We start from the raw sequence: 24,211 nt of genomic DNA, 5'->3' as shown, positions 1-24,211 counted from the left end.
AGCTAAACTCTAGCTAATTAAGTCTACACACTTGATATGGAACCTGGGTTGCATTAATGAGCCTAAAGCTTGGTCCACTGCTGGTTCGAGCCCACTGGTAGGGACATGCTGATCAGGAAAAAAGAATTCGAGGGTTAGTTTGGTAATTGATGTATCCACATCACTACCCGCCCTAGCTCACGAGGTCTTGGACAGTTGCACCCTTCTCTCTCCACTCCGACCCTGAACAGCAAGCAAAGCCCCCTCCCACTTTCACCAAACAATGATATCTCAACACGTGTCCCCAGACCCTTCCCCACCCTTCGACGTTACATGCACACTAAATTTAGTTCTCTCTCTCTCTCTCTCTGGATAAATCATCTCGTTCCAGATACACCTTCAGTTTCTCATTTGTAACCATCCACACCAGTTTCTCTTCCTACCAATCCTGTTGCAGGTCCGTCAGAGCATAAGAAATTATTATTGAGTTGATCTAATTAATGAGGTACAGTTTTCTTTTCTTTTGATTTGGTTACTCTTGCACAAGTTTTCTTTTCTAATGAGGTGAGGCAGTGGGGAGTATCATTCTCTTTTCTCTTGGATTTTTTTCTGTTCTTCTGGTAAATTTTCCTTTTATATATCTTGTTCTCCTTTTTTCTCTTGGTTTTTCTGTTCTATAGGTTATCTGCTTTTATCATTTGTCAATGAGATACGCTTTTCTTGTATAATGGTTGAGCGGTGTTCTTTACCATTTTCTAGTTCTGCTTAAAAATTTTTTTTTTGGTATAGCAAACACATAATGATAATATCATATATCTGCATGTGACTGATGGTGGAGTATCATTTTTTCCTGTTTAGTTAGGAGCAGGGCAGAAGATAACACCATCTTGCCAGAGGACACTCATGGAGAGAGGATGGGGACCCAACACAAGGACAGCTCCGAACTGTCCAAGGTGCGAGTCCACCAACACAAAATTCTGTTACTACAACAACTACAGTCTCAGCCAGCCTCGCTACTTCTGCAAGACATGCCGGAGGTACTGGACCAAGGGAGGGTCCCTGAGGAATGTCCCTGTTGGTGGTGGTTGTAGGAAGAGCCGGAGGGCCAAGTCCACAAGGATCTCCAATAATGATCGAGACCCCACGTCGTTGGATTCGAGCACTTTATCTTCCGATTCCGATCCATGGAGAAATCATCGTGGGCTCGAAGGCGAGGCCAGTGGCAGTAGAGCTCCGGATATCGATCTCGCCCTCGTCTATGAGAAATTCATGTCACAACAGCCAGAAACTCTCAATTTTATTAAGCAGACTCAGCCCGTCTACTCACAACCCAATTCAGCACCATTGCTGCAGGATGTTACAGCGCCATTCGGATCGAGTTTTGACATTGGGATCTATCGGAATGTGTCTGATTTCGGCGCAATTCAGGCCAACAATGAGATGGCTGCTCAGTTGCACAGGTTTTGTGATCAAGATGCAGTGAGGGAGTTGGGTGAGAGGTGTCATGAGTTCACAGAAGACGGACGCTATGGGTCTGCAGGGTTTCAATGTGAGTTGGGTATTCAAGATATTGCTAATCCAGCAATTCCAAACTCTACTTGGCAGCACCCCACCATTGAAGAGGCTCCAAAGGCAGACCTTTTTAGTTTCTGCCCAGATTTTGTGCCCAACTGTTGGAACTCTACTGATCTGCAGAGTTATGGGCATTTGTATCACATCTAATTATGACAAAAAACGCAAAGGAAAACAATGTGTAAAAATTATATTGCTATATATGATTTTTATTTCTGAATAATATAATACCAAAATATGTTAAAAGGGGTTGGATTATAATTAATGACATTGTAGATTTACTTGCATTCAACAGTTATGAGCATGGTGGTTTCTTAAATCAAGATATTCCTTTTCAGATTTCACTTGGACCAAGTGTCCAATTGCTCAAGTGTGACGGACCATAATTAATTTGGAACCGATCAAGTTCATTTGTGTAGCTGGGGTGCACGTATCCAAATATCGTGCTTCCGTTAGAGAGAGAGAGAGAGAGAGAGAGAGAGAGAGAGAGAGAGAGAGTCCTTTTGTCCTTTTGTCCTTGGCAAAGAAGTCGGCTAGATCACTTTCAAAAACACAGAGAGAGATCAAAAGGAATGGCTGAATTTAGCCCCTTCTGTTTTCCCTAGTTTGGTTTGTTTCAACATGTCTTTCTCACAATTATTATCAAAATTGAAGGCATGACTTGAATCATAAAAGCGAGACTCACTATAGCAAGTTGGGTTGTGAACGAGACGAGTCGCTTATGACTCGGCTCGTAAAGAGCTCATTTAGATTATTGATTTTCAAACTTTATAAAAACCTATTCACATGTCCAAATTAGTTGATTTAAGGTTTGAATACACAAGAAAAAAAAAAGCATCAAAAGCCCCGTAAAATGGCACTATTCATTTACCAAAATAGTTGGCTATAACACAGGCGTATATTCCACAATGTCCAATGTCATATGAGTCATATGGTTATTAGGATTGGATGGTCAAATTGTCCACCTCCAATTTCTCTACAAGGCTGGTAAACGAAGTTGAAGAACTGCATACAAGATAATGTGACTCTCGTAACCATTCCAAAGTGGCTCATCATCATCTCTAAGTAAATCATAAAATCTACTAGCTGCATCGTTTGGTGTTTCTTCCTCTACCCTAATTGTTATATCACTAGGACTCATAGCAGAACCCAGTTCTATTCCTGCGCCATCAAATATCAAATTCATATATGAATTATCGTGTACCACATCCACCCGTGCGTCAAAATTGTTCATAAATTCTTCACCATGAAAGGTCCACTTTCGATAATCACTCACAAAACCCTTTCTGTATAGGTGATGTCTAACGCCATGAGGTTCTACAAATCGATTGTTCTTATAAATCTTGCAGGGATACCTAATCCGACCTGTAGGATCCACTGTACTGACACTTGCCGATGCAAATTCAATAAAACTTTTAACACCATCCATATATGATCATGCGATACCTCATTGTCAATTATCCTATGGTGCATCCATTCACGGTTTGCAGTCATTTTGTCGTATGATGTTATAAATAGTATCCTAACCAATTATCAGAGAATCATCAGAATGCTAACCAATTATGCATGCTTTCATTATACAATTTCACATGAAAGTCACAATCAAATTTAAAGTAACTACATGCAAGCATGAATACAATCACATCAAATATTGCAATACATCCAAATCATTCTATAGGTTGTTGGCGCTAATCAGCGTAGTGAAGCTGAAGGCGCAGATCGAGACAATGAAGAAGAAGACGCACAAAATCTTGGCGATGATTAGATTCATGTGTTGCATTTGGTGCACCTTCTTTTTGTTTAAAAAAATTTAAATGTTCAATTGTAAATAATTATAACTTGCAAATTTTGTAGTGGATCAATTAATTGTTTTAGTTTCCTTTTATATATATTTTGATAGGAAATATAAATTCTACAGGAAATACAAATTGTATTGCAAGATTTTTTTTCTCGATATTTATGTTTTAAACATTTTTTTTTTATTTTTTATGACGGATTAGCGACGGAAATATCCATCGCTATTTGGTACCGGCATGTAATTTAGCGATGGATTAGGGATGAATTTTAATTTGTCGTTATTTACTAGCTGGTCATTGTTTTTGCGACGGATCTTAATTCATCACTGGGTTCATCGCTATATTAGTGATGGCATTAGCGACGGATATTAATCCGTCGCAAAACCAAAATCTTCTTATAGTAACGACGACTTTGCAACAGAACTTGTCATTCACTAATTCATCGCAAATTAGCGACGAAACAAGCGACAAATAGTTTTTGTCGCTAATTAGCGACTATAATTTTGCGATGAAAGCCATCCGTCATTACTCCGACGCTAATCCGTCGCTAAACACGTTAGCGACGGATTAGCGATGGAGTAGGGTCGTTGCTAATTCACTGATTTCTTATAGTGTATTGGGATAAAAAAATCATATAATGTTTATTCAGTGGCACTTAACGACTCAGAGGAACTATGACATACAAATCGTCTTTTTTTTTTCTTGGTGGACTTTCTTTCCTCAGTGGCCTCTTGGTTCTCTTGATCTTATTATAAACATTGGTCATCATCTCCACTACTGTATCATATTGTGACCATATTTGTCTCCTCAAATTCCTCACCTGCTTCCGTAACTCCTTATTTTCTCTCTCCAACATCTTTAATATTGTGGCGGAGACTACCTTCTTTATTGTGAGTTGTGTTGTCTCCTCATCGTGTACTGCAATTGAGGGAATCATTGTTGTAGCCAGAGGAACACGGTGAACGTATTTTCTGTGTTAGGGGATGACATGATAGGGGACAGGAGGGAGGCATGGGTTCCCAACATTTCCACATTGCTTATTCTCAATCTCTAGATTTTGACGCATGAGTTCTCAATATGTTTTGAAATAGTTGGGGTCATATTGTCGTTCTTTTAATCATATACTATGACACAAACACCTCCTTTGTTCTAGCTATCCAATTGTTCCCTAGGTGCAAGGTGGTGGTTGCAAGAGTGGGTGCAACAGAATTAGGGTGGTGATCGGCATGCATATGAGAGGGACATGGAGACAAATTGTGAGACACAACAGAGGCCATTCAATTGACAGAAACTAGACTCTCCAGATCTACTTGTAGATTTTGGACCTTCCCTCTTCAACAGACACACACAGTTACTAGAATATGTCTACTTAAAATATGTTTACCAGAATGTGAACTAGGTATCTCAGATGCTTTTTTGTGTGAATCTGACTCTGCAGATGCATTTGGCATGACCCCTTTGTTAGGAATCGACTGTTGGATCATGTATTTTTGATGAAAAAAAATAATTTTGAATGATAGAATATTTACGAGAATTCTAAGCCATTAATTTTCAATCACTAAAAGATCCTGCTTATGCATTGTAGTTGGCAGATCCAGGGCTGGTCCCCAAAAAATCATAAAAATAAGTGGCATCAGAACACTGAGATTAAAAAAGAAAACTCTCTCTCTCTTTCTTTCTCTCTCTCTCTCTCTCTCTCTCTCTCTCTCTCACACACACACACACACACATATATATATATATATATAAACCTCTCCAATAGAAAAACCTTCCAAACCTCTTAAATGGACATTTTGTTAGATTTTTGTATTTTTTTCATATTTCTAACCATACAAATGTGATCAATATGCTTATTTTTATAGGAATCAGTTCTTGAATCATTTGATTTCGATGCATGGATATGTTTTTATAAGTTTCAAAATCAACGATGTACTAATATGAGAACTAATGTGTCAACTGCAATTTTCATGAATTTTTATTCTTTTTTCTTGAATCTAAACCACACGGATGTAATCTACATACTTGGTTTTATAAGAACACGTTCTTGAATCATCAGATTTTGATGCATAAATGATATTTTTTTAAGGCTTTAAAATCTATGGCTCATATTCTTCATAAATATTCAAGCATTTAAAAATTATATTTTCTCATAAAAAATACATGAATAAATGGTTGATTCCTAGCAAATTGATCATGTCAAGCACATCCACATAGTTGGATTTGTTAAAAAGTGTTGGAAATGCCCATATTTCAGTTCTCATATTTTGGTCTCTAAGCCCCAAATTGCTTGAATCGGAGGAGAGACAGAAAAACCTGCTAGATGCATGAAAAGGCTCTTGATAATCATTCTCTTATGTACACTTTTAACAATTGTATAAAAAGTTTAAAATCTAGAAAGAAGCATAAAAAAAAATCTCTCTTTTGGTGCTTAGTTGGAGGGGTAGTCAGACAATAAATGATTAGGGGCACATAGGGAATTCCTCCAAATCTTAGAGTGAATCTTAAGCATTTCCTTGGCCTTCTCCTTTGTCTTTGTACTGCCTTCTAACTGAAGTACGAGGCACAACTTTGAAACAGCTCCAATCTGAAGTATCTCTTGAATCACACCGAGGTTTGCTGAGTACTTGCATAACGAGTATAAGATCCTAACAGCCCTATCATTGGTAGTGTGTGAGACCCTCATCATCTTCCTGGAAACTGCTGCAATCCCTGCTGCATGTTTTACCAAATCTGCCCTTCCCTCAGCACACCCACAAAGCATATCCAAAAGCCACATGAGCATCTCACACATCCTCCTTTTTGATGTGTCTATGATGAGCTCTACCAACACTGAAACTGCACCGCAGTCCACCACCTTGATCTTATTCCTCCCCCAATTGCACAACTCTATCAAGACCTGCAATGAGCACTTTGTTGCTTGGTGAGATATTTGATCTCTCAGTATCTGGACAACACCAGACAAGAGATCTCCCCTCACACTCATCAAGAACACGGGGTTCAACCCCTCGAACACCATCTTCAGCACAAAGCAAGCATGCATCCTTGATTGGCAATCACCTTTGAGCAACACCCACGTTAGTGATTCAATCAGATCGACACCTTTGGAGGTGAGATCTTTCAATTCTTCCTGTGTGATCCCTACGATGTAGAGAAGGTTCAAGGCTTCTCGAATGACCAACTGTCTCTCGGATTCGTTGTCACCTTGTCCTTCTTGTGTGAGTGTTTGGATCAGTGCGGCGAGCTGTTTCACTGATCCGGTGGACTGAACGCAGTTTTTGTTGCGTTCGCTCTCGGAGGCCAAGGCCTTGAGTTTCAGAAGTGATCTCAATTGGACTTCGTGGTTGTGAGATTGGAAATCTTGCAGAAGATTGAGGATAGCTGATGTGTCAACGGGAGGCTTTGGTGTGGGGATCCTCTCGACGCCGCGGGAGGCGTTCTCCACGCACCAGATCTGTATGATGCGGCGTAGGGTGTGGTTGGGGGTCATGCTGAAGTCTGTCAAGGGCTGCTTTGTGACAGGGCAGGCCTTGTTCTTGTATGAGAAAATCCACTTCTCCATGCTTTCTCTGTCATATGTGATGCCTGTACACATGGTAACAGGATCTCTCATTATATCAAGAGAGATGGGGCAGGTGAAGAAGGGAGGAACCTCAACCACATCCATCGGAGAGAGCACCAAAGGCCAAACTCTGAAAATTCTTCGGTACCCAATAGGTTACCAAGCAATGATACAGGTAGTTTGCAGAGAGAGAGAGAGAGATTTGGTTTGTGGGCTATTGGAGGAAGCCAAGGGGAGGGGATGATTTATATGAAAGAGGAGAAAGCAAGTCAACGATATGAGAGAGAGAGAGAGAGAGAGAGAGAGAGAGAGAGAGAGAGAGAGAGAGAGAGAGAGAGGTCAAAGGAAACAAGGGTTGCCCGCGATATTGAGGAGAAAATTGTTGAAGAGAGACGCGAAGTTGCCAACTTTAACCATGTTTAGGCTGTCAAATCTCTCTCTCAAGTCTCAACTAATTAAGGACGGTGCAGCCTTTGACCATTCCACTGTCGATACTTGAATTTTCTTTGATTGCCCCTCTCTTTTTCTTATTTCTCTCTCTCTCTCTCAAATTTCTTTTCTTGATATGTTGACGCCGTTGACTTGAACATAAACTTTGGCCTTCGTTGGCGTTCTATGTAGCTTAGGGATAAGATTTGCTATCCTCTTGTGGTAAGGACCTCCGTAATTTGAAACTATTCATAAAGTTTGCTTTGACCAAATCTACCCCATGGGTATCTTGAACATGGATAACATTATACTCTTAAATCATATTCTTTTGATGTAAAAAGATGATTTGAGGGTCAAAATTATGTTATATTGTGAATGTCAGGATATCATAAGTTGGAAACCCACAGGTAGCATCCCTTGCTGAAAAGTAACAAACCCACAGGTAGCATAGGTCAAAGCTGGGTGTGGACCTCAAGGGTTTTGCCAATTCATGGCCAGCCAATGTAACATCAATGATTGGGCCTTTTTACCTTTAATTATCTAACAAAAAAGATTTTTGGGTACATTGATGTCAATTTTAATTTTTAACCTCGAAAAAAAACTTTTACACATCTAAAAAAAGAATATTGGATGAGCCACTTTCTACTACACTAAATATGTAGATCACGTCTACAGGGCCAGATGTGCAAAAGAAATAAAAATAAATAAAGTTTTACATTAGAAGGTCCCTTACCCACGAGGGTCGCAAATATCATGGCTTCTTTGTATAACATTGTTGGATTCGTTCTATGTAACATAATGAATTTTTTGGCGATATTTACAGATCGATATATTCTGAAATAGTGTGATATTTTCCAAAAAACCAGATTTATCCAAAGATTTCATGATATTAACCAAAAACTTGACCAATGAAACCACTCTTCAAAACTTTGCATTTTTTCTATTCTTTCCTTTACATTAGTTTTATATCTTCATGTTTTTAATAATTACATGTCCCAATATTTTGCCACAGGGAACAAAGAGGTTCTAATTTAGCGCCAGATTGCATGGTTCTTGTTGCTTCAGTAATGTCAAGAGAACCTTGATCAACTTGAGCCGGGTTTGCAGGTCCAAGTGACTCGCTTGAACGATTTGAACAATAATTTGGTTGGATCTGCTTGTTTGGATGAATTGACAATTCATCAATGTTGTCACTATCGATGTCGGCCCTGAATCGTTTGGCCAACGATTCACTTGTATCGTATTGTTCAATACCGATACTCAAGTGAATCGGTTCTGTATCGGCCAATAAATAATAAAAAAACATCATGTGTCAATCAGAATGTGACAGGTGTTAAAACCATTAAAATAATATTAAAAATATTTTTTGTATTTTTTTACATTTGTTAAAAATAGCCGAGCTTCATGGGCCAATATTGGACCTCTGCATCATTTTTAATAAACTTGATTGCAAATTTCCCTCTGTAATTGACCCGATGGCTGAGTCTTGCAAGTGGGGTTGACCTGACCCTTGTCAAGTCTAATTAGGCTGCCGACTGTAGAGACACAGGATTGGCCCATCAACAGCTTGGTGGGCACCACTTTGGTGCAGCCTGGTCCATTGCCTGAACATAAAATTTTGGAAGGGGCGTTTTTATGCAGTCAAGCATGCATCAAGGTTGTCTTCTTCAAAGTTGGATGAATAATTGATGCAGGATTTGGTCATTTTACATCACCATTATTGGTTGGGGGAGTACTATCCTTCATCCTACCTTCCTCACTCAAGCAATCCAGCTGCTCCTTTGCTGTGTTCACTCGGTGAGAGGGAGATTTTTTTCTTCCCATTATTAACAAAAATATATATATATTATTAAGTCCCTATTTTTTTTCCTGCTGATAATTGTATGTATCCTTTTACACAGAAATAGGGGTGGCAATTTCTGACACGACCCGCCAACCCGACCCACCAACCATCTTCTTAGCCGGGTTCAGGTTTGGCTTAAACGGGTTTGTGTCGTAAACGGGTGGACCCGCCTAACCCATTTATTAAACGGGTCGGGTTTGTGTTAGGGGTATGCCAACCCGCCAACCCATTTAATAAATGGGTTAGGCGGGTCGAGTCAACCCGTTTACCCGAACCCGACCCGCCAACCCGTTTACCCTACCCGACCCGTTTATTAAACGGGTTAAACGTGTCGTGTCGGGTTACCCATTTAATAAATGGGTCGGGTTCGTGTTTGCCACAGCCGACCCATTTAATAAACGGGTCAGGTTCGTGTTGAGGTATGCTGACCCGCCGACACGACCTGCCAACCCGACCCGATTGCCACCCCTACACAGAAACCAAGAAAAAAGGATTCTTCTTATTTCTCTATCATATTTTTAGAATATCTTGATTTTATCATCGAAATTTGAAAGGCTGAAAAATTCCCAAAAATGTGTTAATTACAAAATATATATCACATATTTTGAAAATTTAGTATCTTTATCTGCATGTTAATGTGATAAAACAAATATTTTTATATTTTTATATTCTCGTTAAAATTTTACACTGTTGCATTTTTATACAATTTATGTATGCTGATATTTTGCCGACTTTGAAAAATAAAAAATATATATCATGAGATTCTCGTTGGCCGATACTTTTATACCAGCAGATCCGAAGGACAATATTTGTCATGTTGTTATTATCCTAAATAAGGTAATTTAAATGAAAAATTAAAGGCGAGTAAATTAATTCATTCACTCCAACAAAACTCTTGTTAAAAAAAACGTGGTTGTTGTAAGAAGCGTAGGCTGCTTTTTGCTTGTTTTGACTTTGAATTTGCAAAGAAAGACCTATAGAAAAGTGTATCACTTAAAAAACGTGAGAAAATACCCATGATTCATTTTTCTTCCTCTTTTTGTAGTATGGCAATTGCTTAAATACAAACATAGATTTGACCTCCAAAGTTCAGAAACCATTATCTTGAATTGCCAAATTTTAATATATTTTCTTCTCTGATATTGGATATAAAAGTTCTTTTATTGATAGGCAAGTTACGGTTAATTAGGCAGACCATTACCGGTGTATTAGAACTTTATTTTTTTTTGAAAGAGGTATTAGAACTTTATTAAAGAAATAGAAATTACATGTTCTTTTACATGGGAAACCTGTTGGGTGGCTTATCTTTCCAGCAATATTCAGTACCACAGCTAAGTAAAAAGTTGTATATTGCTACATAATTACAAAGTTTTGGCACCAAACATGCGTTTCTCTTTGCATGAGAGAATATCCAAGTACAGTCATGAGTTGCATATGCTGACAAGTATGACACTCCTTAAAGAGGAGGACATCCTTCCAATAATTCCAAGTTTGATTTTTTTGAATATTTTTTTGAGGAGCATATGCTGAAAGTTAGATCTCAATGCCACATTTTTCTAATAAAAATGTTTATAAAGTGTGTGTGTGTGTGTGTATATATATATATATATATATATATATATATATATATATATATATATATATATATATATATAGAGAGAGAGAGAGAGAGAGAGAGAGAGAGAGAGAGAGAGAGAGAGAGAGAAAATATTTCCTACAAATGTTTGTATACACAAATGTCGTTAAATCAATATACTGCAAATTGTTTTGATAAAATCAGATCTCATAGACGGATTCAGCATAGTCCAAATGCTAAGGATCAGCATTTTGATCATATTTTTTTGGGGTAAAAAATACCATTCTAGGTGTCTAGAAAGTTTCACATGTTATAGGCCTTTGATTTTTTCAAGCTTTACTGTAATCAGATCATCTACGAGTTGATTCTCGTTAAACAAATCATCATTATCGTATATCTAAGATGAGTTTTTATGAAAAATACAAAGAAAGAAGCATTTGTCAAAACGTGGGTGCGATTGCGAATGCGAATGCGAATGCGAATGCGGTAGTTAAAGAACAATAGACTATTAATATGGCAAATGGTTTTACCTGGTTCGGCATTGCCTACATCCACTGGGAAACAGGAGGAACGTTCGATTCATTCACGCCACTTGATATTTTACAAATGAGAGGAGAAACAATATAAAGGGGAAAACGATAAGGATCAAGAGAATGATGTGGAGTTCCCATGAGAGTGAGTAACTCCTCTGATCCTATCCAGCTCTAGCTGATGGGAGTTACTGAGAATGTATAAGGTAACTCCGATCCTCTCCATTCAACCGGTGAGATCCCTATGACACAGTGGATAGGAGATAACACCCCCCCTCAAGTTGGTGCACTGATGTCAAGCAACCCCAGCTTGTTGATGATGTACTAGAATTTGTCTCTGCATAAGGCTTTTGTGAAGATGTCTGCGAGCTGTTCATTGGTGTTGACATGAGAAGTTCTTGTGACCTTAGATAGGAATTTTCGGTGATGAAATGACAGTTGACGTCTACGTGTTTTGTCCTATGGTGAAATACGGGGTTGGCTCTGATATGTATATGTATGGCGGCTTGGTTCTCACACTTAAGCTCCATTGGTCCACTGAATCCCATGTTGTTGAGGAGAGCCTTTATATATCCAGACTAGCTCGCAGGTGGTGGATGCCAATGCACGGTACTCTGGCCTCTTCACTAGAGCGCACAACAAGAGTTTGCTTTTTACTTCTTCTTGTAACGAGATTGCCTCCTACGAAGGTGCAATAGCCGGATGTAGACTACCTATCATTGGGGTTCCCTGCCCAATCAACGTCGGTGTAGTCGAGTAAGTGACAATTATCGTTGCGACTTAGGACGATCCTCTTGCCAGGTGTACCTTTTAGATACCTTAGTATTCAATGAGCTAGGTCTAAGTGTGGTTGTCTTGGGTTATGCATGAACTGGTTGAGAAGGTTGACCGTATATGTAATGTCGGGCCGAGTGATAGTTAGATATATCGGTCGTCCGATGAGTCGTTGGAAACTCACCACTTCTTTTATGGGTTCCCCTATTTCTTTCATCATTTTTGTGTTCATTTCGATGAGAGTGTCGTGGGTTTGGCTCCTAAAATCCCAATTTATTTTAAGAAATCAATAATATATTTTCTTTGACATATTAAAATACTTTGACATATTAAAATACCTTGGTCGGAGTGGGTGAATTCATTGCCCAAGAAGTACCACAATTGGTCGAGATCTTTGATTTCAAATTTTTAATGAAGGTACTTCTTCAAATCTTGAATGAGTCTAGCGTTGTCTTCGTTATGATGATGTCATCAACATATACAAGGACAATGATAGTCTCTTGGTTGCCACAAGAGGTGAACATGGAGTACTTGGCAGAACTTCTGTGGAAGTCGAAAGATGTGAGAGCCTCACTAACACTACAAGGATGAGGGTCAATAACGACAACTTTTGTTGCCGCTAGTGCTCTCTTTGCCACTGCTATAGGTCTATAATGGCGACAAAAAGTGGTCATCTAGTTTTGGCAAACCATGCTCTTGTTGATTGCTTTAGGTTGTAGATAACTTTCTTGAGTTTGCACACCATATTTTTGCCTGGTCTTTGTTCTGCCCTGGTGGGAGGTGCATCTATACCTCCTCTTCCAAATTGCCATGTAGGAAAGTATTTTTGACGTCAAGTTGAAAAGTGGGTCATCTTTTGTTGGTGGCAACGAATATCAAGATGTAGATTGAATTCATCTTCGCCATAGGAGCAAAGATCTCATGGTAGTCGATCCTTTCAACCTAGTTGTATCCCTTGGCTATGAGTCTGGCCTTGATTCTTTTGATAGTGTCATCGCTACGATATTTAATTTTGTAAGTCCACCTGCAACCAACAGGTTTCTTTCTCGAGAAAAGTTTGACCACCACTCAAGTTTGATTTTTTTGTAGAGCATGTAATTCTTCAGCCATATCATTTCTCTATTCGGGTTGTGAGTTGGCTTCCTTAAATGAAGTCGGTTCAGACGTGGAGTACACATTGCATAGGTAAGGGGAGTAGGCTTGAGAAAGTTTGCTGAATGAGACCTCTTTTTCAATCGAATATGGCATGGATCCGATAGCCATGTAGGTGTAGAAGTCGCTAAAGCTGGCAGGTGGTCTACTGGCTCTAGTGGACCTTTGAAGGTCATCCATCATTGGCCTTGATGTTGGTTCCCTACTTGAACTGCTTGTGAGAACTTCTGAAGTTGGTGCACAAACCACCAGTGTGTTTGTTATTTCCTTGAGGGCAACTGATTCCATGATGTCTAAGGTCAGCAACACTAGCTTCGATCGTTGCTCTTCCTGTTCAACCTAAGGTGAGTAAAAAATTAGAGAATCTTGTTGAGCAAAATATGGTTTATTTTCAAAGAATTTTATGTCACGAGAGAAGAACAATTTTTCACTTTTTGGATCATAACATTTATATCCCTTTTTTGTGGACGAATACCCCCAAAAAATACATTTGACCACCATTTTTTCCAACTCATCACAATGTTTTTATTGTATATGAATGAAGCATTTGCATCCAAAATCTCGTAGGTGATTGAGAGATGTTCCTCTTTTCCTGATCAGTTTCATGGGGATTTGGTTAGTGATGGCTTGGCTAGGTATGTGGTTTATTACGTGACACGTTGCCACCATGACATTAGAGTAGTAGGTCTTGGAGACTTTTATCTCAAACATAAAGGCTCTAGCAATATTTAGAATATGCCAATTTTTTCTCTTGGTGATCCCGTTTTGCTTAGGGGTACCAACACAAGTGGTTTGTGGGATGATGCCCTGGCTAGCCAAGTAACTTTTAAAGTCATCACTTGTGTATTCTCCTCCATTATCAGATTGGAGCATTTTGATTTTGACTCCAAATTGATTTTGACTCATACGGTGAAATTCTTTAAAGTTCTCAAGAACATCACTTTTGCATTCTAAAAAATAAACATAGGTAACACAGGAATAATCATCAATGAAAGTAACGTAGTATTTATCCCCAGAATATGAATCCATGGGTGTCGGGCCTCAAACATCAGAGTGAATCAAATTAAAAACATCTACACCTCTAGCATTTGAGTTTTTAAAAGGTAATCTAGATTGTTTAGCATATTGAAATGCATCACACAAGTCAAAACGATTATCAAGTTTAGGAAAAAGAGATTTCAGAGAACTATCAGATGGGTGACCAAGCATGTGATGCCAAAGTCGATATAGATTGGTGTTCCCCTGAGTCAGAAAGGTGCAGTTATCAGCTTCCAAGAAGTACAAGTCTGCAGATTCACGTCCACTACCAATCATTTTCTTTGTTTTCATATCCTAAAAGATCACGTGCTCAGAGAAAAAAGTGACAAAGCAATTGGAGTCCTTAGTTACCTTGTTGATGTATAACAAATTCATAGGGAAATGAGAAATATAGAGAGCTTTCGATGTAGTGTTTTCACTTAAAAGAGCTTGGGTTCTTCGAGAAAGGTGACTGACCAACCTCAGGGCCTAGTCTTCATATGAGCCAGAGAGAGAAAGAGATATAAAATATGAGTTCCAACTTGTATAAATCTCAAAAGGGGACCCAAACCTCTATTTATAGTGTTTGACTTGGTTTTGAGTCCAAATTCAATCTAAAAATAAAAACTAACCCATATACCCTCTAACTACCAAAATAGAGACCTAACTAGTAGTTAGAATTATACTATAAAGGGGGTCAATTAGACTGACAGGAGTTCTTCCCTAACCAAATCCTAATTACACATTAATCTTACCCAAAAAATAATAACTATAAAAAGGTAATAATACCTCAGCTGGACCCTCTTTCCAATTTCAACAATTTGGAATGTAGAGAATACCTCATTTGGAAAGTAGGGTATGTCCCTAACTTTCTTTTACCTATGAGCCTCACTTGGTTTCTTCTCCTTTACTCTAGTGTGAACATGTGTCAATTAACTTTTCTTTATGAGAAAAAGCCATATCAGCAGTCACATCACCTCTTTTGACCTCTCTTTGACTTGAAAAAACCCCTTGGTGGCATATGGATCCTAAAGCATTAGATTTAATTAACGCCCTTCCTAGATATTGGACCGTAACATAATTTGAATACCGTTGGTCAGGTTCACACCAGCCAGAATCTGGCAAGCAGGTGGCCACCAGTCACCCACTACCGATGGTAACCCTAGACATTGGCCGAAGGTCCCATCAATGGCTTACCCAAAGAGGTGGGTGTGGAGGGTTGTTGCCAAGACCCTTACCTCCACACCACCATCCCTCTATCTATTGTCAGTGAAATAGGTTTTTTTGCAAACCAATTTGCCTCATCTCAACCACCTACCTCTTTGCCAAACAGTGATCGTAAGTATGGTAGGCAGAGCCAGCAAGACTAGGTCGCTGATCTTGGTAGTGGTTTCCCCATGTAAAAAAAAAACTGGTTCATCTCAAAACCCTTCTTTGGAACCATTTAACACTTACTTGGACCCAATTTTAATCATAAACCTGCCGATCTATACCCAACCCAACATATTGGTCCCAAATCTGACCTCAAACCCTATATAAACCTGACCCAATATAACTAAAGACCCCAAAATCCCCAACCAACCCATATCCAAATTTGAACTTAACTCAAACCCAACATATCCACCGAAAATTGAAGTTGTATACAACATGGAGGCATTTAAAACCAAGTTGGGTCTTCCAAAGTTCTCAGGTTATCGAGATCCAATTAGCCTCAATGAGTTGACCCAGGTGATGGATGACTTGTTTGAGCTTTACCAGTTCTTAGTTTTTGGTAAAGTCATCTTAGCATCTTCTCAACTCGGTAAGATTTGGTGAACTGAATTATAGAGAACTCATCGGAGTCAAGGACTTGATAAGCTCCCAACATGGATGGAGATAAAGAAGTTAATGTATATCAAATTTGTTGATGATTTGTATCCATTTTAAGCTTACATTTTCAAAATTATCCCAACCCAAGTAGATGAAACCTAATCAAAACCCAATCCTAACAATCCTCCCATAGAACCCATTTAAGATCTTTCTCAAGACACAAATCCAATTCAAGAAGGTTTAGATCTAAAACCATGTCTTGAATCTAAATACTCAAAAACCTTAAGTTAGATCTAAACTTGAGCTTGTTGTACGAAATCCAATAAGAACCTTTCTATTTTCTATGCCCTAATCAATTCCAAACTCATTTGACATCCACCTTGCCTTACCCAAGCTTGCTCCAAACCTTCAACTTATCTAGATCAAATTTTATCTCAACCATTTGTTTTAGATCCGTTTGATCCATTTTATTTTGAAGGCATCTCATGTGACTTTGGTTGGTTGGAAAAGAATATTATTTGCTTCAGTGTGCACGTTGGGGCAGATCTTGGTTTTTTCAGTTTACAAAGCAACACAAAAACTTGGTTTCATATTATGCGCCCATAACCCACAAGGTGAAACTAAATTTAAAGAAGCACAAGCGAGATCCAAACTTGAGAGCAAGTCTTCTCCAACCCGACGAAAATGATGCAGGAGTGGAGCATAAGACTCGGATCCATAAATTTTGATTAATTTACATTTTGGATCTTTATTTGTGATTTTGGATTTTTTTAACTCAGATCATTATATTGAATCCACACTTTTAAGATAGATTTACTTTTCAGAAGATTATCTTAGAAGACAGTTTGGTTTGATTAGATTAGGGAAATCTTCTTCTTTAAATGGAGAAGATATCTAATTGTTAATTCAGAATTGATGAGAGTTAAATCCAGTTATTTGAATTTTCATTATTTTTAGTTTTTATCTTATTTTCGTAGATAAAGTTAGTTAATTTTAGATTAATCGTGGCAGTAGATGTAGTTCGGTAGGTCGTCTTTCATAAATCCGTCCATGGATTTACATCAGTCAGCCATTAAAAAAAAGGTATGCTCTTATTATTGGTAAGTAATCTTATTATACCCTGGTAGCTTTGAACGGTTTGAGAAATGACAGATATTGGTTATAATGACTGAATTGAGAATCTTATTTTATGCAATAATTAAAAAGGAGCAGGAAATAGGTATTATTATTATTATTATTATTATTATTATTATTATTATTTTAAGTATATGCATCAAACTTACTTTTGAATTCTATGATCACCCACTTGATTTGATTTGAATTGGATGATTTTTTATTGCCCCTTCGGTGAGGACGACCCGTTGTTCTAGTGATTTTCGAGTAGCAGTTGGAATGATGAGTCAAAGCTAAAGGGAAGTTGGATTTGATAATGGCACGTGGTTGGGTGCACCCATGTTGGCGTCATTAAGATGACTCATGAGAAAAGTAACTGTAGGGCCACAGAGTTTTGTGGGGTCTCAAAATTTGGACTTTCATTCCTGCGCGGGTTTGGATTTTAACCTTCATCCCCACCTTCATTCTCAGTCCGAACCAGGCAAGGTGGGGCGGGGTCTCGATTCACCTCTGTCCATTGCCATCCCTAAAGAAAGATTGGGGACCAGCCGGGGCAAGGCAGGGACGGGGTGGGGGAAAGCGTAAGTTCATCCCCGTTTCATGTCCTCCATCTCCGGTCCAAACAAAATGAGGTGGGGCGGGGCCCCATTTCCCCCCAGTCCACTGCCATCCCTAGTGGAGGATGCCTTTTGCCGTCTCTTACTTGCTGAGCTGTAGTTGATTGATTAGGGGGATTTACCAAAATGTGCCAAGTACATTTTCAAACACTGTGTTGCTGCAGTAACGCTAATGCAATTTGACTGCCATCAGAGCTGTAATGTGTGGCCCTTAGTGGGCAAGGTAGGCCCAATTTGAGATGGGTTTTAAACACGTGAAGTCTACATCCATGTGCCCAAATTGAGTTGGGTTTTGAAGTGTTATTCTCTAGCTTATGTTTGGCTTATGTTTGAGACTCGGTTTCTTATGAATCAGATCCAACTTGTTTAGGTTTAGGGTTGTCGCCCTTGCCTTGTATAAATTCTTTCTTTTTTTTCTCTCTTGTAACTGTTGAAAAGAGCAATAAGATTTCTCGCTGAGCGGCTGTGCTTTTTTTTATTTTCTCTCTGTTGAAAAGAACAATTTACAATAAAAATTAAATCAGAGAGTAGTGATTTACAATAAAAATCAGATCAAAGAGTAATGATTTACAATAAAAATTAGATCATAAAGTAGTGATTTATAGTAGAAATCAAATCAGAGCATAGCGATTTACAATAAAAATCAGATCAGAGAGTAGTGATTTACAGTAAAAATCCGATAAGCGAGTAGCGATTTACAGTAAAAATCAGATCAGAGAGTAGCGATTTACAATAAAAATCAAATAAGAGAGTAGCAATTTACAATACAAATCAGATCGTCATTCGATTTGCAATATCCTTCAGCAAATCATTGTTCGATTTGTAGTGTCCTTCAGCAAATCATCATTCGACTTGCTACTTTCTTTAGCAAATCACTATTTCGATTTATGGTGTCCTTCGACAAATCACCATTGTGACTTGTAGTCCTCTTTAGCAAATCGTCAATAAATCACAATTGCGATTTATAATTTTCTTTAGTAAATCACAATTGCGATTTACAGTGTCTTTTAGTAAATTGTTGTGCGATTTATAATTGTCTTCAGTAAATCGCTATTACAACTAAGAGTGTTTTTGGTAAATTGCTATTGCAATTTACAGTGTCTTCAGTAAATCGCTATTGTGATTTATAGTGTCTTCAGCAAATCGCTATTGTGATTTATGGTGTTATTCAGCAAATCGTTATTCAAATCAGAGCTAACTTGTTAGAGGCGTATCTCCCTAATCGAATATCGTATTTCCAATCTGTAAAAAGCAGTGTCTTTATGATTGAATCTAGTTTATTTTTGTCAATTTGCAGTGATTTCTATGGTCATCTCATGTCTCATTTTGATTAAAAATCAGACCTCTACCGTTCTGCATTATTTATATTGCATAAATTTTAGTCCATTTTCCCATAGTCATATCTCCTCAATGAGAGATCATTTTCCAAATCTGTAAAAAAGGTTGTCTTTCTTTATGTGTTTAGTTTAATATTGCCAATTTTTATATCTATTTGTTTTTTTAATTTTGTTAAAAATCAGAACTGATTACAGAACTTCAGGTTCTGTAATAGGTTTATTTCCTGAAACAGAACGGTGAATTCTTAAAGTCACCATTTCTAAACCAGAACTGATTTTCCCATTCTGTAACTGGGAAAAGTTTTCTAATCATGTTAGAAAACTTCTCCCACAAATTTGGTATGATTTGAATTCGTATGATCTCTGAAACATCTAAATTACAAAAGTCTATTCACTTTTTCTCAAATTCCTGTTTTTGACAAAAGGCCTTCAATTTAGAATTTTTCTTCCATGATTTCTCAAAAATCTTTAATCTTAAATGGTTTTAAAATAAGTCAAGAGTCTTCATAACGATTATGAGCATTTTGATACATCATTTATTTCATTTTGCTTAATTTTCTTTATTTTGAAGCTTGAAAGTCCTATTTTGGATGATTTTCTTCAATTTCCCAATATTGAAGAAAAATTCGACTAAGCCTACATTTATTACTAATATAATTGCTCAATTTTGCAGGTATTTTATTTTCTTTGTTATTTTCTTTTTCGGTTATTGTATTCAATTTGAGGGTTGTAATTAAATACTCAATGAGAATTTTTACTTTATACTTAGTTTTGGAATGAATGAGCATTTAGTGTAAGCTTAATTTCATGATTACCTTGTTTCATTTCTTTTTATTTTATTTCAAATACACAATAAAAAAACATAAATGGCATGTGCATCATTCTAATAAGAGGTAAATAACCCTAAGTAAACGATTCATATTTATGGCCATAGTCAAAATGTGAACAATACTTAGGATTTTTATCTTTCATGGGATAAAATTTGACCTACACTTCAGGTCCCTTTTTTAAAATCATTATACTTCTCTAAAATAATTTTTTTTTCTTCTTCTATCAGAATTTAAGATATAAATTAATTTGAGATATATTTATAGTCATAGTCATGAATATATTGAAAATTAATTTTGTTTTAGATCCTATAAAGGCCCAAAAATTTATTTTATTATTTGTTAGAATTCAAATGAAGATTAGACTAGAATATATTTCACTACAAGAAAAATGCTAATTAGCGACGGAAATTTGTGACAGATTTTTTCCATCGCAAATTTGCGACGGATCAGCGAACGAAAACTATCTGTCGCTAACATTTGGAATTTTTGCAAAATTAGCGACGAAAATATATTTGTCGCTAAATCTGTCGCTAATTAGCGACGGATTAGCGACAACATTTTTTTGTCGCCAAAACACTACAAAAAATGATAATTAGCGAGGGAATTTTTTCGTCCCTAATCCGTCGCTAATTAGCGACGGATTAGGGACGAAAAAATTCCCTCGCTAATTCTGTCGCTAATTTTCGATTTAAACCCGTCTCGCCTAAGGCGCAAAATTTTCCCTCCCCCCGTTCGAAAATTTTCTTCCCTCTGTTTTTCCCTCCTCCCGTTCGATTTAAACCATCCCCACCTTCCTCTGACGATGTGCAACGACCTCTCACACCACGGAGGTCGACCTTCTCAGGCACCTCTCGCACCACGCGCAACTTCTGCAGCGATCCCTCCGTCCCCGTCTCATCATCCAGCCCGACGGCACCTCTCGCACCACACGCAACTTTTGCAGTCGCTCTGCAGTGATCCCTTTGTCCCCGTCTTGTCGTCCAGCCCGACGACACCTCCATTCTCAGGCACCTCTCGGTGGAGACTGCTCGGGCACCAATGGCACCTCCATCCTCCGCGTCGTCGTCCAACCCGATGCCTCCTGCAAGTTCTCCCCCGTGAACCCTGGCTACGCCGCCTGCCTTGACCGCTCCTCCCGGCGGTGCCCCTCGGCAGTCTCCACCGCCTGTTTTGCCTCTCCCTCGCTGGATCATGTCTCCACTACGACCCTCGCCGGATCCCGTCTCCCTCGCCGGATCCTGTCTCCAGCCGTGACTGGCTCGCTGCAGAAGAGCATCCCGATGCCGGTTCTGTACAAAAAAAATTGCTCCCTGCCGGAGAATGCGCCGGCAGCGAGCAAATTTTTTTATTTTTTATTTTTAAATTTAACGATGGATTAGCGACAGATATTATCCATCGCTAATTTAAAATAGCGAAGGACTAGTGATGGATCATATCCGTCGCTAATCCGTCGCAAATTAGCGACGGAATTAGTGGCGGATAAGTTGTGGCACTACTTAGCGTCAAAAAATTTACGATGAAAGTTATCTGTCGCTAATCTGACGCTAATCCATCGCTAAACAGTTTAGCGACAGATTAGCGTCGGATTAGCGACGGATTTAGGTTGTCGTTAATCCACAGGTTTCTTGTAGTGTTTGTGACCATAGTCATGAATATATTAAAATTTAATCTTTGTTTTTAATTCTATTAAAGAATGAAATTTGCTTTTAATTCTAATTTCAAATAAATTCTTTTAATGCATTCATCAATTAAGATAAAATTGCATCATTATTTTCCATCTTTTTCAAATTATTTCAAGTTATTTTCAAATTTCTAAGTGATTTTCGAAATAAGTTTTTAAAAATAATTTTTATTTCTAAATTCAAAGTCATTTTTTATTTTCAATTATAAATTCAAAATTATCTCTTTATTTCATTTTTCAATTTCATTTTCAATTTCATTCAATTTTAAGCCCATATTGGAAAGGCTCCGCCTTTGCATAAAACTGCTTTTTCGTAAGAACTAAGTCACTTGTGCATGGCGTAGATATGGCCCAAGGTTCTATCGAACCTTGATGGATGCAAAGTATGCACAATGGTGCACATCCATTCTCGAGTTAAAGCGTAGTGATTTTCCCGTCAAAGAGGGGAAGTGCTGCTGGAATTCTGAAAAGATGCTCACCGAGCTTAAAGAAAATGTGTGCTTCCTCAGATAAAGAGAGAGAGTGTTGTAGAAAATTCTAAAGAAGCTCAACCAAGCTCAAAAAGAGCATAGCATGTTACTCCATCATATAGATGAGGTGTTGCCCATATTCCGTCAAGTACTTTCTACAACATAGAAAAGTTTGACTCACTCCTACCATCGAAGCAGGAGAAGTGTTGTCAAAATGGTTGGCAGAAGAGCTGATAGAATCAGTTGAATCGCACGATGATGCCATGTTGTTGGAACGCTGTCAGAATGGCCCATTTTCATGTTTCGCTTGTAAGGGCACTTTACTCATAAGGGCCGCAGAGCCAAAATAGTTGTTGTGCCTTGACTAAGCCATTGCTCGTAAGGGCCACAGAGCCAGAGTAGTTGTTGTGCCATGAATAGGCCAACTGCTCGTTACGGGGATTCACACCAAGCATCCAATCCATTGAGATTGAGTCATATGTATGCTCATGAATGTTGTTATACAACTAGACTCGTAAAGGTTGTTGTGCCAGAGTACGTTGTCCACCCAAAGGAGGTGAGGTGCTCATGATGGTCATAGTGCCGAGAGCTCAGTTATGCATGCATATGAATCAGACTTAAATGTCTCATGAATCTCGTGGTTGATGGCCATGTTAGGGGGGATTACTAAATGGGGTCGGGTATATATATTCTCAGTGTGGGATGCACTGACTTGTCCGAATGGCAAGAACATATCCGACAAGTAACAGTTAGATCGATAAACTCATTCAGGACTAACGCTCACTGTGACAGACGGTGATGGTACAACCCGAGTGACATGTATTTGATTATGAACCTGACAGAGTTCAATGGGACCTCGGTCACTCAAGGGGTTTGAGGTTGTGGTTATCCTTAAGATCTAAGGATTGAACCCAACTACTACAAGTAGAGGATGCATCTGAACCAGCCTGTTAGGGTTCTCCCGGTACGAGTTTACCGCCCTAACATGGATGAGGTTATGATCGTTGCAAAATTTTACTCTTTTTCCTTTCTTCATTTTCCTTTTTAGGGGAAAAAGCAGAAGAGAGAAGAGAAACTTTTTGCAAGGTCTCACTTGACCTTTTGAAAAAGATGTTTTGAAATTACTCGCCTTCGTTTTGAAATCTTGCGGGAAAAATAGAGAGATGGGATTCGCTCGTTGGTACGAGGCTCAACCGTTCTTGGTACTTTTACCAGAGGTAATTGAACCAAGGATCGAATTCATGCCTTTGCTTTGCCTAAATTTATCTAAGTGATTATTCTAAGTCCTAAATGCACATTGAATCAGGCTTGCGCTATGATTTTGAACTTGAAAATATGTATGCTTTTAGAAATGCTTCAGAAATTTAGAGTTTTTCAAGTGATTGTGAAATGGATTTGAAAATATCTTTTTAAGAAATGACTTCAGAAATCAATTTTGATTTGAAAAATCAAAACTTGAAATGAATTTGAGTTGAAAATTTGAAATTAAAGATTTTGAAATTGAATTCAAAGTTAAGTTTTAGAATTTTGAAATCTGAATTGATTTGAAAGAGGAAAAATCGAAATTGGAGTTTGGTTGAGAATTGAATTCAAAGATACGACTTAAAATTTTGAATTTGTATTTGGAATTTTTAGGATTTTGAAGTTGAAAATCAGAATTGGGTTTGAAATGTGAAATTGAACCTAAACTTCAAACTTAGAATTCGAAGTTTAAATTTTGAATTTAGGATGGAAATCTTGAATTTTCAAAATTAGAATTGAATTTGAAACTTGAAATCAGAGTTGAAATTGACTTGAAATCAGAATTGAAGTTTGAAAATCGAATTTGAAATTTAGAATTGAAATTGGAATTTAATACTTAATTGAATTCGATTTTTATTTTGAATTTTGAAATTGTTTTGAAAATTGAAGTTTAGAATCTAAAATAAAGAATTAAATGGAATTTGGAATTGAAATCTAAAAATTGGAAACTGAAATGAATTTTTGAAATTGAAACTTGAATTTGAAATAGAATTTGGAATTAATTTAGAAATTTGAAATGAAAATTTAGAATTGAACTTTGAAAATTAAATTGGGAATCAAAAATCAAAATTGAGAATCGAAAATGATATTGAATTTGGAATTTCA

The 24,211-nt window shown here is 37.8% G+C and overlaps 1 protein-coding gene and 1 pseudogene across 1 annotated transcript; one reads left to right on the top strand and one right to left on the bottom strand.

Moving 5' to 3' along the window:
- The first annotated feature begins 356 nt into the window (after positions 1-356).
- Positions 357-1,809, top strand: LOC149847140 (uncharacterized). The gene is made up of 2 exons (XM_089998318.1): positions 357-484; positions 838-1,809. The coding sequence occupies exon 2, from the start codon at positions 883-885 to the stop codon at positions 1,699-1,701; it is 819 nt and encodes a 272-aa protein (XP_089854444.1). The 5' UTR covers positions 357-484; positions 838-882; the 3' UTR covers positions 1,702-1,809.
- A 3,966-nt stretch (positions 1,810-5,775) lies between these two features.
- Positions 5,776-7,011, bottom strand: LOC149847139 (E3 ubiquitin-protein ligase PUB23 pseudogene; annotated as a pseudogene).
- Positions 7,012-24,211: the final 17,200 nt, after the last annotated feature.

Source organism: Nuphar pumila, chromosome 2, assembly GCF_984573655.1.
Source record: "Nuphar pumila chromosome 2, dmNupPumi1.hap1.1, whole genome shotgun sequence".
Taxonomy (NCBI): Eukaryota; Viridiplantae; Streptophyta; class Magnoliopsida; order Nymphaeales; family Nymphaeaceae; genus Nuphar; species Nuphar pumila.
The sequence above is the reverse complement of the archived record's forward strand: the minus strand, read 5'-3'. Positions and strand labels throughout refer to the sequence as shown.